General features: G+C 36.1%; 1 protein-coding gene across 3 annotated transcripts in view; it reads left to right on the top strand.

Moving 5' to 3' along the window:
- The window catches only part of SREK1IP1 (SREK1 interacting protein 1), an 84,914-nt gene that overhangs the window by 47,466 nt on the left and 23,795 nt on the right, over positions 1-13,653 (top strand). For all 3 annotated transcript variants that reach the window (XM_073802156.1, XM_019929982.3, XM_073802157.1), the window contains exons 4-5: positions 5,395-5,467; positions 8,210-8,298. In XM_073802156.1, the coding sequence (XP_073658257.1) occupies positions 5,395-5,467; positions 8,210-8,298 (162 nt within the window). The remainder of the gene's footprint in view (positions 1-5,394; positions 5,468-8,209; positions 8,299-13,653) is intronic.

The following is a 13,653-nucleotide window of genomic DNA, read 5'->3' as shown; positions in this document are numbered from 1 at the left end:
CTATCCCACCCCTCTAGGTGGTCACAAAACACCAAGCTAATCTCCCTGTGCTATGCGGCTGCTTCCCACTAGCTATCTATTTTACATTTGGTAGTGTATATATGTCCATGCCTCTCTCTCACTTTGTACCAGCTTACCCATCCCCCTCCCCATATCCTCAAGTCCATTCTCTAGTAGGTCTGTGTCTTTATTCCCGTCTTGCCCCTAGGTTCTTCATGACCATTTTTCTTATTTTTAGATTCCATATATATATATATATATATATATGTTAGCATACAGTATTTGTTTTTCTCTTTCTGACTTCACTCTGTATGACAGACTCTCAGTCCATCCACCTCACTACAAATAACTCAATTTCATCTCTTTTTATGGCTGAGTAATATTCCATTGTATATATATGTGCCACATCTTGTTTATCCATTCGTCTGTTGATGGACACTTAGGTTGCTTCCATGTCCTGGCTATTGTAAATATAGCTGCAATGAACATTGTGGTACATGACTCTTTTTGAATTAAGATTTTCTCGGGGTATATGCCAGTAGTGGGATTGCTGGGTCGTATGATGGTTCTATTTTTAGTTTTTTAAGGAACCTCCATTCTGTTCTCCATAGTGGCTGTAGCAATTTACATTCCCACCAACAGTGCAAGAGGGTTCCCTTTTCTCCACACCCTCTCCAGCATTATTGTTTGTAGAGTTTTTGATGATGGCCATTCTGACTTGTGTGAGGTGATATCTCATTGTAGTTTTGATATGCATTTCTCTAATGATTAATGATGTTGAGCATTCTTTCATGTGTTTGTTGGCAATCTGTATGTCTTCTTTGGAGAAATGTCTATTAAGGTCTTCTGCCCATTTTTGGATTGGGTTGTTTGTTTTTTTGTTATTGAGCTGCATGAGCTGCTTGTAAATTTTGGAGATTAATCCTTTGTCAGTTGCTTCATTTACAAATATTTTCTCCCATTCTGAGAGTTGTCTTTTGGTCTTGTTTATGGTTTCCTTTGCTGTGCAAAAGCTTTGAAGTTTCATTAGGTCCCATTTGTTTATTTTTGTTTTTATTTCCATTTCTCTAGGAGGTGTGTCAAAAAGGATCTTGCTGTGTTATGTCATAGAGTGTTCTGCCTATGTTTTCCTCTAACACTTTAATAGTGTCTGGCCTTACATTTAGTTCTTTAATCCATTTTGAGTTTATTTTTGTGTATGGTGTTAGGGAGTGTTCTAATTGCATTCTTTTACATGTAGCTCTCCAGTTTTCTCAGCACCACTTATTTAAGAGGCTGTCTTTTCTCCACTGTATATTCTTGCCTCCTTTATCAAAGATAAGGTGACCATATGTGCGTGGGTTTATCTCTGGACTTTCTATCCTGTTCCATTGATCTATATTTCTGTTTTTGTACCAGTGCCATACGGTCTTAATTACTGTAGCTTTGTAGTATAGTGTGTAGTCAGGGAGCCTGATTCCTCCAGCTCTGTTTTTGTTTCTCAAGATTGCTTTGGGTATTCAGGGTCTTTTGTGTTTCCATACAAATTGTGAGATTTTTTGTTCTAGTTCTGTGAAAAATGCCAGTGGTAGTTTGATAGGGATTGCATTGAATCTGTAGATTGCTTTGGGTAGTAGAGTCATTTTCACAATGTTGATTCTACCAATCCAAGAACATGGTATATCTCTCCATCTATTTGTATCATCTTTAATTTCTTTCATCACTGTCTTATAATTTTCTGCATACAGGTCTTTTGTCTCCTTAGGTAGGTTTATTCCTAGATACTTTATTCTTTTTGTTGCAGTGGTAAATGGGAGTGTTTTCTTAATTTCACTTTCAGATTTTTCATCATTAGTGTATAGGAATGCAAGAGATTTCTGTGCATTAATTTTGTATCCTGCTACTTTACCAAATTCATTGATTAGCTCTAGTAGTTTTCTGGTAGCATCTTTAGGATTCTCTATGTATAGTATCGTGTCATGTGCAAACTGTGACAGCTTTACTTCTTCTTTTCCGATTTGGATTCCTTTTATTTCTTTTTCTTCTCTGATTGCTGTGGCTAAGACTTCCAAAACTATGTTGAAGAAGAGTGGTGAGAGTGGGCAACGTTGTCTTGTTCCTGATCTTAGTGGAAATGGTTTCAGTTTGTTCACCATTGAGGATGATGTTAGCTGTGGGTTTGTCATATATGGCCTTTATTATGTTGAGGTAAGTTCCCTCTATGCTTACTTTCTGGAGAGTTTTTATCATAAATGGGTGTTGAATTTTGTCAAAAGCTTTCTCTGCATCTATTGAGATGATTATATGGGTTTTCTCCTTCAATTTGTTAATATGGTGTATCACATTGATTTGCGTGTATTGAAGAATCCTTGCATCCCTGGGGTATACCCCACTTAATCATGGTGTATGATCCTTTTAATGTGCTGTTGGATTGTGTTTGCTAGTATTTTGTTGAGGATTTTTGCATCTCTGTCCATCAGTGTTATTGGCCTGTAGTGTTCTTTCTTTGTGACATCTTTGTCTGGTTTTGTTATCAGAGTGATGGTGGCCTTGTGGCATGAGTTTGGGAGTATTCCTCCCTCTGCTATATTTTGGAAGAGTTTGAGAAGGATGGGTGTTAGCTGTTCTCTAAACGTTTGATAGAATTCGCCTGTGAAGCCACATCTGTCTTTTCATTTTTGAAGAATATTTTCACTGGGTAGAGGATTCCAGGATTCCACTTCATTCTGGCTTCCATCTTTTCTGATAAGAAATGTGCTTTTATTCTAATTGTTTTGCTTCTATAAGTAACATATCATTTTTCTCTGACTGTTTTCAATATTTTTTCTTTGTCATTAGTTTTCAGAAGCTTAGTTATGATGTGTCTTGATATGAATTTCTTGAATTTATTTTGAATTGGTAGGTTTATGTCTTACCAAATTTAGGAAGTTTTCAGCAATTATTTCTTCAAGCACCTTTTTTTTTAGCCTTCTTTATCCTTGCTTTTCAGGACTCTAATGACATAAATATTAGCTCTTTTGCTGTTATCCCACAGGTTTCTGAAGCTCTGTTCTTTTTAAGTCTTTTTTCTCTCCATCATTCAGATAGGGTGATTTATATTGTTTTGTCTTCCTGTTCAGTGATTATTTCCTCTGTGTTTCCATTCTGCTCTTGAGCCCTTCCACTGAGTTTTTAATTTCAGTTTATTGTATTTTTAGTTCTAAAATTTCTATTTGTTTCTTCTTGGATTTTTTTAAAATTAATTAATTTATTTGTTTTTATTTTTGGCTGTGTTGGGTCTTTGTTGCTGTGTGCGGGCTTTCTCTAGTTGCAACGAGCAGGGTCTAGTCTTTGTTGCAGTGCACGGGCTTCTCATTGTCGTGGCTTCTCTTGTTATGGAGCATGGGCTGTAGGCGTGCGGGCTTCAGTAGTTGTGACATGCGGGCTCTAGAGCGCAGGCTTAGTATTTGTGGCACACGGGCTTAGTTGCTCCGCGACACGTGGGATCTTCCCAGACCAGGGATCGAACCTGTGTCCCCTGCATTGGCAGGTGGATTCTTAACCACTGAGCCACCAGGGAAGCCCTCTTCTTTGGATTTTTTTATTTCTTTGGGGATTTCTGTTTTTTCATTGTTTCAAGCATGTTCATAGTTGCCCGTTGAAGCATTTTTATGATGGCTGCATTGAAATCTTTTTCAGATAATTCTAATATTTCTGTCATTGTGGTGTTGTCATCTGTTGTTTAATTTTGTATTCAATTAGAGGTCTTTCTGGTTCTTCATTTGATGATTTCTTTTCAGTTGAAATTTGGACATATATAAAACTCTGGCTTTTCTTTAAACCTTTTGTTTTATCTGATTTTCTCTGGTACCACTCCAGAAGGAAAATTGAGGATGCCAACTTGTTCCTGCCAGATGAAAATAAAAGTTCAGTTTCACCACTCAGCCTCTACCAAAACCTAAGGTGGACACGGCTTCTTCTTACTGCTGGGTGAAGGTCGGAATTTCAGCTCCCTGTGTGGTGCCCCCTGACACCATGGTGAGGGTAGTCTTGTTACCCCTGGGTGACAGTGAAAGCACTGACTTTCATTAGGTCTCTTCTGACAATACTTAAGCATGGAGGGGAGGAGTGCCTCATTACTGCTGGGTGGGGTTGGCAGTCCAGGCTCCTTGCGTGGTCTCCACTGACACTGTTAATGGAGGTCTTATTACTGGTCAGTGGGGATGAAAGTTTGTCTCACCACTTAGACTTCTCAGGAAGGGGGATTGAGATGTCTCATCACAGACTCACGGGGGGAAGTCTGTGTTCTTCACTCAGCCTTTGGTAATATGGGTGGGGGTGGTGCCCCATTTTTTTCTGTGGTGTTTGGCTGGAAATGGCAGTTACTATCTAAAAGTTTCCTGTCACTAGGCTGTCCCTTTCTTGGTCCTTTGGCTAGAGAGAGCAGGCTATTGTTGGGGTATTTTCGTCTGCACCTGTTGATATTGCCAGGTTGCCAGCTTCTTCAGCTGTAAGTCTGGGCTATATAAAGCAAAAAGAAATTTCAGGGAACTCAGCAGTGTGTCATTTTCTGGATTTCAAGATCCCTAGCTAGTGTCTGTCTTTCCACCTTTTACAGTCTTCTTATGCTTGTTTTTGTAATGTCTGGGGTTTGTAGTTATATTTAATGGGAGGAATAGGAAAAGTACATCTACTTCATCTTCCTAGAAGCAGAAGTTCAATTGATTTTTGACAGAGGTGAAAAGGCAGTTCTGTACAGAAAGAATAGTCTTTTCAGCAAATGGTGTTAGAATAAAAGAATATCAAAAAAAGTGTTAAGTGAAAGAAATAAGTTGGAAAATATGTATTATATGCCACAATCCATTTTTCAAATGACATAAAAACTTGGGACTTACATGTAATTATGTTTGTATAAGTGAATGTTTGTGTGTATTTGGTTATGTATAGAGAAAGCCTAGAAGAATACACACCAAATTGTGTATTTAATAAACAAGATAGAGAATAGTATGTATTCTCTCCTTCCGAGATACCAACGACATAAATATTAGATGTGGTTATTGTCCCATGACCCTAGGATTTCATGATCCTAATTTTGCTTGAAAAAGAAGATTTTTAAAATTATACATGATTGTATTGTTTCGTTTCTTAAGGCCTGGAATAGTACCCACCAAACAGTCGACATTGATTTGCTTTAGGAATTAGAAATGAAATATTTGAATTTTTTACTTAATGTACTTAGTAGATTTGAAATCTGTATTAAAAGCATATAGTACTTTTATAATGTTTTTAATGAGTAAAAATAATCAAGAAAAGTGCAAAAAAGTGCAGTATCCTAACAGTGAAATTCACCAACCAACAACCAAAATCAAAAAATGTATACATACCATATTAGTATATAAACTGATGGTGACCTGATTCTTTCCCCTCAACACACAGGAATAAATGAAGAAGAGGAGAAGAAAAAAGCAAAAAGCAAAGAGAAAATCAAGTTGAAAAAAAAAAGGAAAAGGTATTTTTTAACATTTTTTTTAAAAAAGCAGGACTATGGCTCTAGATGGATTATAAAATTTTATTTTTCATGTTATAGTCCAGTTAATTTAATATTATCTTAATGAAAGTTAGGTGTTCAGTTGTTTCTGAAAATAACAAAATCCTTCATGTCAGGAATCAAAAATAAAGTCAGCACTCAGCCACCTTAAATTTTCTTTTTTGGAGCAAATCAAGGTATAAATAAATAACAGCCCCGCCCGCTTTTTTTTTTTTTTTACATCTTTATTAGAATATAATTGCTTTACAATGGTGTGTTAGTTTCTGCTTTATAACAAAGTGAATCAGTTATACATATACATATGTTCCCATCTCTTCCCTCTTGCATCTCCCTCCCTCCCACCCTCCCTATCCCACCCCTCTAGGTGGTCACAAAGCACCAAGCTGATCTCCCTGTGCTATGCGGCTGCTTCCCACTAGCTATCTACCTTACATTTAGTAGTGTATACATGTCCATGCCTCTCTCTCGCTTTGTCACAGCTTACCCTTCCCCCTCCCCATATCCTCAAGTCCATTCTCTAGTAGGTCTGTGTCTTTATTCCTGTCTTACCCCTAGGTTCTTCATGACATTTCCACCCACTTCTTTTATGTATTCTATTTGTATTCTAGAATTTTTAAGTTTTAGAACATAAGTTAAGTTTTTAATTGGACGTATGTCTAAATTCTTCACATATATATTTTGTCCTCATATGTATGAATTTGGAGCTTAAATATTTGTATTCTCAAAATATCATTGCCATGGCTAAGAAATTAATTTATTAATAGGATTTATGTACTCATTTGTCATGCTAAAAATACCTTCAGATCTTTCAGAATTCTCATCAGCCACCTATGAATTTTTACTATCAACTCTTTTAACAAAAACTGGTTAAAGAAATTGATCAAAAGACTTAAGAGGCAACTTCTTCCTTGGTTCATGAGTGCACTTTCATTTACACTAGAATAAACATGTACATATAGACACTTTTTAGGGCATTTAGCAGGTAGTAATATCTAGCTTGGACCTTAGTTCTCTGACAGTAGGTTCTGCACATCAGGTGTTGTCACTTTGTGGTTTTTATAGAGCATGTAATATATACATTCTAACACCCTCAGCTACTTTATAAATTGGAAAAGTTAACTCACTTTCAGGTGTTGGGAGTTAATAATGTTTAAGAACTAACACAGGAAGGTAGAGCTCAGTGTATTGTGTAGTCCGATGAGTGTATTGTTTAATCATTTGCATTAGCACAGCATGTGGATCGCTTACAGGAGAAGTGAGATTTTCTGTTTTCTTCCAAATTTTCATGTACTGGTTTTAGAGTAACATATTATTTACTCAAGCCTCTCTACCTTGGGCCTCCCCCACCTCAGACAGGGCCTGAAATTAAAAGAACTTTTCTAAGTACACTTAGCAAAGGTAACGCCACCTGATGTGGTTGCTCTGCCAAAGTATAACATTCTGCCTTAAAGAGAACCCAGGTCCAGAAAGCCAAAGAAAAAAGTGCAGGCAGAGAAGCAGCGCTAGTTAGAATGTAGAGGTCAAGCAGGTCTTTAAACAGGAAAGTAGGCAATAGTTGAGAAAAAGAGTTGAAGAGAGTGCAAGAGAATACATGAGAAAATAAGCTCAGGAGATGACTAGAGTCTGAGAAGATGGACAAGGAAAAGGAAGGAACACAATGTTACAGAAATGGGGGGAGGCTGAGAGTCCCTGATCAAGGAAGGCAGTCAAGGAATTCGCACAATGAGTCACTCTACAGACACAACCTTGTAGTCTCGTGTTGTTTACTTTGCCTTCTACTGTATGTCTTTTAGGTTTTCTTAGTTTGGGTTTTAACTTCTAATGTTTAGATCACTCAGCTATCTCTGGGATGCCTTTTAGATTTTAAATTAACTCAGTTTCTGTTCAGTCACACATATTTGGGGTCTGGATAGTGTTGCACATCTTTTTATACATCTCTTAAGAGAGATGGGGTTTTTTGTTCGTTTTTTGTTATTTTTCATTAGAGGAAAGAATTCTACAGTTTATTTTCCCAATTTAATATTTGAGTAATATAAGAAAAATAAAGTATAATGATAAGGTATTATTCATTTATATAGAGTATACATTTAAAAGCATTCTTTCTGTAACTAGTGAAAATTATTTCAGAATGCAGTTGTTCATCTGTATCACTCTGCATGTAAAAGAATCAAGTACTTTAACTTGAAAAATAAAATAAAACAAAAGTGCTTTTATTTTGCTAATTTTCAGCTTTCATTCATTTATACGGAGGTACAACTGTAGCCCTTTTTATATAATTGTATCCTTTGTGGCTCTTTTAAGAGAATATGCAAACAAGTTATTATATACACAAGTGAATTGTGTATATAATGAGGGTTGGTAAATGACATTTTCTTTGCCTTATAAGAAAGATTTTGAAGGGTACACAGGATGAAAAACTGAAAGTCACAGAAAAATTATTTCATCCTTACTGAATTTAAAACTCATAACTAGAACTGAGCAGAATAGAGACATTTGTTTTGTTAGTTTCTCTGGCTAAGTGGCAAAAACTCTGAATACCGTATTTTAAGAGAATACAAATATATAAAGCACATTTTGTTTGAATTCCTTTATATTTATACTCCCACCTTATTCCAAGAAGGATTTAAGGCAGTTCAAATTCCATTTAAATGTACCCATCAACCATAAATACAATTATCAGTCAGCATGCATTATTACTCATAGGTCTTATTCATCCAGTTCCACTGAAGAGGACACTTCAAAACAAAAGAAACAAAGATATCAGAAGAAAGAAAAGAAAAAAGAGAAAAAGAGTAAGTCAAAAAAGGGGAAGCATCACAAAAAGGACAAAAAGAAGAGAAAAAAGGAAAAGCATTCCTCTGCCCCTAATAGTTCTGAAATCTCCAAAAAGTAACTGAGACTTTGGCCTGACCCATTAAATTTAAAAATATGGTTTTGAAAATTATTAGACTTTCCTTGAAATTTGCTATATAATTATGCTTGGCAATAAATCACAGCCTTTTCCATATAGACATTTTTTCATATATGGGCCCATTACTGTCTGGCAGTATTTTAATGTACTATGATTATAGAGTATTGAATCAGTCTTATTACCTGATAGCCATGCCCCAAGTATGGATATTTGTGCAACAAAACTCATCGTTTTTGGTATTCCTCTGTGTGTGTGTCTGGCTAGTGTTATTACTTCATAAGTTGATTGTAAATGGCTTTACTACAGTCAACACAGGCAATATACTTGGCAGTTAATGAGTACTGCTGAATTAAGTGTCCACCTTCCAGTGTTAAAGTGAGGTAGGGGATAATGCTTTGCGCTTGACACTGAAAATTTTCATAGCTTTATATCCTATGATAATGTATAATGAGAGTGAAGTTTTTCACTGTTGTTTTTAAATCTTGGCTTTTTTTGGATGTCACAGGAGATGAAGCTGCTTTATTGGTCTTGACTAGAACTTTTTAAATGAATGGCATCAGCAGGAAGATGATAATGAAAGTATTTATAACAAAATTTCACTGGTTTCTGAGATGCAGAGTTTCTAGTACCTGCCTCCTTGGTTTTTGTAACAAAATATTTCTTCCTTGCTTAAAAAGACAAGTCTAGTTCAGCCTACTTGTAGGTCTCATAGAGATGATGCTGTGTTGGGCAGGATTTTTAAGATAGACTCCTGGGTTGTTTTACAAATATGCCATATTGGCATGTCTTAAAGAGTTACCTCAAACACAGAACTTTTTATTTAGGAGGATAACAGCTAAATCTTCATTAGAACTGATTTTTATTGTGTTCGGTATGTAAATTTTATGACGCTTGTTTCTATGAGTAATGTGGAAATTTTTTATAAACGTGAACATACATATATATTTGTCTGAAATAATTTGTAGTTTTGAAGCAGGTTTCCACTGAATTTATGGTTTCATAAATGACTAGTTTGGGGTGTTTCTCTCTTTGACTTCAATCATAAACCTCAGGAGCAGTGACAAAAATTTAGGATTAAGAATTTTATTCTGTATTTTTTAAAATTTAAGAGTCAGGGAGTTACATCATGAAAGTCTTTATATAACAATGGAAATTTTATATGAGTTAGCATTTTCAAACACATAGTTGTAGATATAAATGTTTCTACATTTTTTTAATTTCTCAATGATACTTGGATATCCCTTATGTCCAATAAGTTAAATACTTATTGTAGCAGCATCGAAAGTCAACTAATTATCATGGTACAGCACCAAAGATTGTAAGTACCTCACTGTGGTGCAGTTATAAATTTTCAAATTGGTAGCCTACAGACATGGCTGCAGGTGAATTCATTATGATGAAATCAGGTAAGTACACATAACCTCACAGGCTGGAAAGGTGTACTGATTCTTCCTTCACCCAGCACTCCTATCTGGCATGACCTCAGTAAGACTGGGAGAGCCTCATAACTCCTCTTAGCATATGCTTACCTTGTGCAGATTCTAGGGAAGCTACATCCACATCCCTTTTCTAACATTACAGCCATGGAAGTGCTCACACTTGTAGCTTTTCCATAACCTAACTTCATCCTATGGCCTCCTTAAAAAGAAATCCTTTTGTTTAAATAGCTTAGTCAGTTATTTGGAGAGAAACACAGAGCTACTAGGTTTTTAAGGGTTTGTTTTGCCTTTGCTGTAGTTTATGTATTTTTGAAAACTATATTTTAGGAAAATACAATCCTTTGGTTATCAGTATGAGAAAAATAAGTAAAAAAAAAACTTTAAAAAATTATTAGAAAATGCTACATGGAAACATATGGTCTCATCCTGTTGAGTGTGTAACATGGTTAAAAATGATAATTGTAGTGACACAAGAGTTGATCCAGTTATTTGTAAGTTTTACTTCTGTTAATTGTAGAGATAATAAGTTGGCCTATCAGATTTGTTATCTGGATGCTGAGACAATCAGTGGCTCAGGAGAGTTATATAAAATTCAGCCCTCATTAACTAATAAGAGTTCACAAATTAAAAGATTTTAACGTTCAGTAATTTTTTTCCCCAGAAAAAACTCTTGGAATTATTCTTGAGTAAATTTCCCATAGTCTGAGAATAATTTATGAAAGATCTCATCTGAATAAAATTCATTTATTTTTACTAAAGTAATTTTCTTCTGAAGTGATCTTGTTATTATTATTGGGTTTGGATGCAAATCTCACTAATATATTGTAGGAGAAAATTAGAGACATTTCCTCTCAGGCAATATGTAGCATAAGGAAAACTGAACTTAATAGTAAGAATCCAAAAGTCCTAGTTGTCCGCGCTTCCATTGAAAGGGCAGGGGTTCAATCCCTGGTCGGGGAACTAAGATCCCGCATGCCACACGGTGGCCAAAAACACAAGTCCTAGTCGTTCTGGCTACCTGTGTGACCTTCAACAAAGTAATTTACCTTCGCTGGGCCTCGGTGTCTTTCATCTATAAAATATTGTACCAAATTATCTCTAAGATCCCTTCTAGTTCTTAATATATATAATTATCAATACTTCAAATAATATTATTTTAGAAATTATTTTCATTTAGAATATAAATTATTATATTCATTTATAAATTGTTACAGATAAGCAGGTAGCATTCTGTAAACTGTAAAAGTTGAATTTATTAATGTAACTGTTAAACACATGTTACTTCTTTAAGCAGATAATTGGTATTTGGTTCATATCCTTACCACCCAGTGTATGTTATTTTCACTAGATGCAGACAGAATTTATGTTTAGATTTGTATCTGTAACCTGATTATCTGAATACTTTGAGACTATTGCTTTTAGGCTGATGGACCTACGCCCCATACAGTTCCGTATTTCTTTTCTCCATATCTTCTGTTGGCTAAAAGCTCTCAGAGGGATCCCCAGTTCTTCATACTTAATACATATCTGTTTACATCTTTGGTTCTTTGAGGCTAAAACATCAGTGCGTAAAACAACTGTGTGTGTCTGTATTTATGACTCATTCTGTCTAAAATTACATAGGCCTAGGTTACCTTCAATTAAACTAGATTGAAGAGTTATCAATAATAGTCTTGTTAAATGCCATTGAGTCCTTTCTTCAATAAACATTTACTGAGTGCCTAGCATGGCAAACACTATGTTAAATACCAGGGATACGGAGATAAATAAGACACATTTGCTTCCCTGAAAGGAATTCACAGTTTAGTTGGTAGGAGAAACAGCAGAACTCATCATTAGATATTAAGTGCAGTAATTGGGTTTATAGAAACACACAGGAGCACGTAACATAGTCTGGAGAAGTTAGAAGAGGCTACCTAGAAAAAGTAATGCCTGCAGTGCATTTTGATTGAGGATGAGAGTGGGAGTTGACAGAATGAGTACAGTGAACAAAGCCCACAATAGAAAAAGCTGGGGCGTTTGTGTCAAGAATTATAAGCCCTGTGTGGGGCAGGAGTGGTAAGAATCGAGACCACCATTCTAAGTTCTCAGGTACAAGAGAAGGAGGTTTTATGTTCCATGTATGGGAGCTTGGCCTTTATCTGTAAGCAAGAGACGCCATTAGAGAGTTTTAAGGAAAGAAATGACTTTTATTGAGGTTTGGTTTCATCCATTTCATAATCCAATCCCACAGTTTTTAAAGGATGAAATTAGTCTCATTAAAAGCCCACATAGAAAATAATTTGAGTCTTTGATAGTCTATTATCTGATCTCTTATTCTAGGCCCACTTTTCTAAGTTCTGATTTCTAAAAATTACAGTCTTCTGAAAAGCTACTCTATTCTTTATCAGACCCATCCCCAGAATTACATGCAAATGTACATAGAAATGTGTTTTGCTTTTAATTTTATTTTAGGTTATTTTTGACTGACAGAATATATTGTGTTGTTATGTTAGTATTTTCAGTCGCTATAAATCCTTTAGAATATATTTTTCAAGGCAGACCGTCGTAATTTGGTAAGGCTTCTTTTAATATTTTTAATATTGATTTGACTATTTTAATATTTAAATCAATATTACGAAGTGCAACTGCTTCAAAGTCACAGTGACACACACCAGCTGGTCTACTAGATAGCCCTGTTGCTCTCCCCCAGGTTTCCTGGCTTGGCAGGGAGCGCTCCACAGATTCCAACTGATACTAAGTGCTAAGACTCAATTTTCCTGGGCAGTTGGCATCCAAGAACAGTAGGGTTTGTTAGGCCAGCTCAATGATAATTTCACTTGCGAAGCCCAGGATCTTCAGACCTCACTTGTCTCCTCCCAACTCCTCTAAAATTTTGCAGAGCGCCAGAGAATTGGGTTGCCTCTTGTAGAGCACAGCCCGTGATGCATGCAGCCTTGCCCAGCCCCAGTTTGCCTGTCCCACAGGTTGGGAAGAGTCTGGGGAACCAGGAGCATTTTGCTGGCCCTGAGTCTCTAAGTTTCCTGCTTCTTGTCTGGCCTCTGCTCTTCCCCTTGAGCAACAAAAGTAGACTTACCAGTGCCTTAACTAACTTTCTCAACCTAGATTTTCACCTGAGGCAACATCTAATCAGTAATATAATTATTAATATCTGTGTATCAAGATAGCCAATTTTCTGGGGTTTTTTATCAAAGCTGGATAAAAGATGAAGAAGTACCCACACTTTATGTGCTTTCACAAAAATAGATGAAAATTCTTTGCTTTTATGACCACATGTCATTTTTGTAATGGAAATGTTTCAACTTTCAGACTTCACACACACCCTGAGCAATTTTAATATTTAAACATTGGCAATACTGTGCTCTTTTTGAATGTGAAATCCAACACTGGCAGTAGGGTGTTGCAATAATGATCTGGAACTATGCTGTCAGTGTAGCCACATGTGGCTATTGAAATTTAGATTAATTAAATGAAAATGTGTCTCTTCAGTTGCACTAGCCACATTTCAAGTGCTGAGTAAGCCACATGTGGCTAGTGGCTACCATGCCAGACAGTGCAGATATAGAAAGAACATTTCCATCATCACAGAAACCTCTACTGGACAGCACTGGAATCCCCCGTTCTTAGTAGAAATTTTGACAGGCTAATGGCCAAAAGTTTCTAACCCCGAGTTTGCATACCTGAGAGCCATAAGGCATTCCTTTCTTTTCCCCCAGCAGACCAGAGAAGCTGTATTTGACACATTTTGAAAGGCTAGTCTTCTAACTACAGAAACTTTGTACAATACGGTAGATGTG

The sequence above is a fragment of the Tursiops truncatus genome, chromosome 3, assembly GCF_011762595.2.
Source record: "Tursiops truncatus isolate mTurTru1 chromosome 3, mTurTru1.mat.Y, whole genome shotgun sequence".
Lineage (NCBI taxonomy): Eukaryota > Metazoa > Chordata > Mammalia > Artiodactyla > Delphinidae > Tursiops > Tursiops truncatus.
Note: the sequence above shows the minus strand (reverse complement) of the source record. Positions and strands in the feature narration are given on the sequence as shown.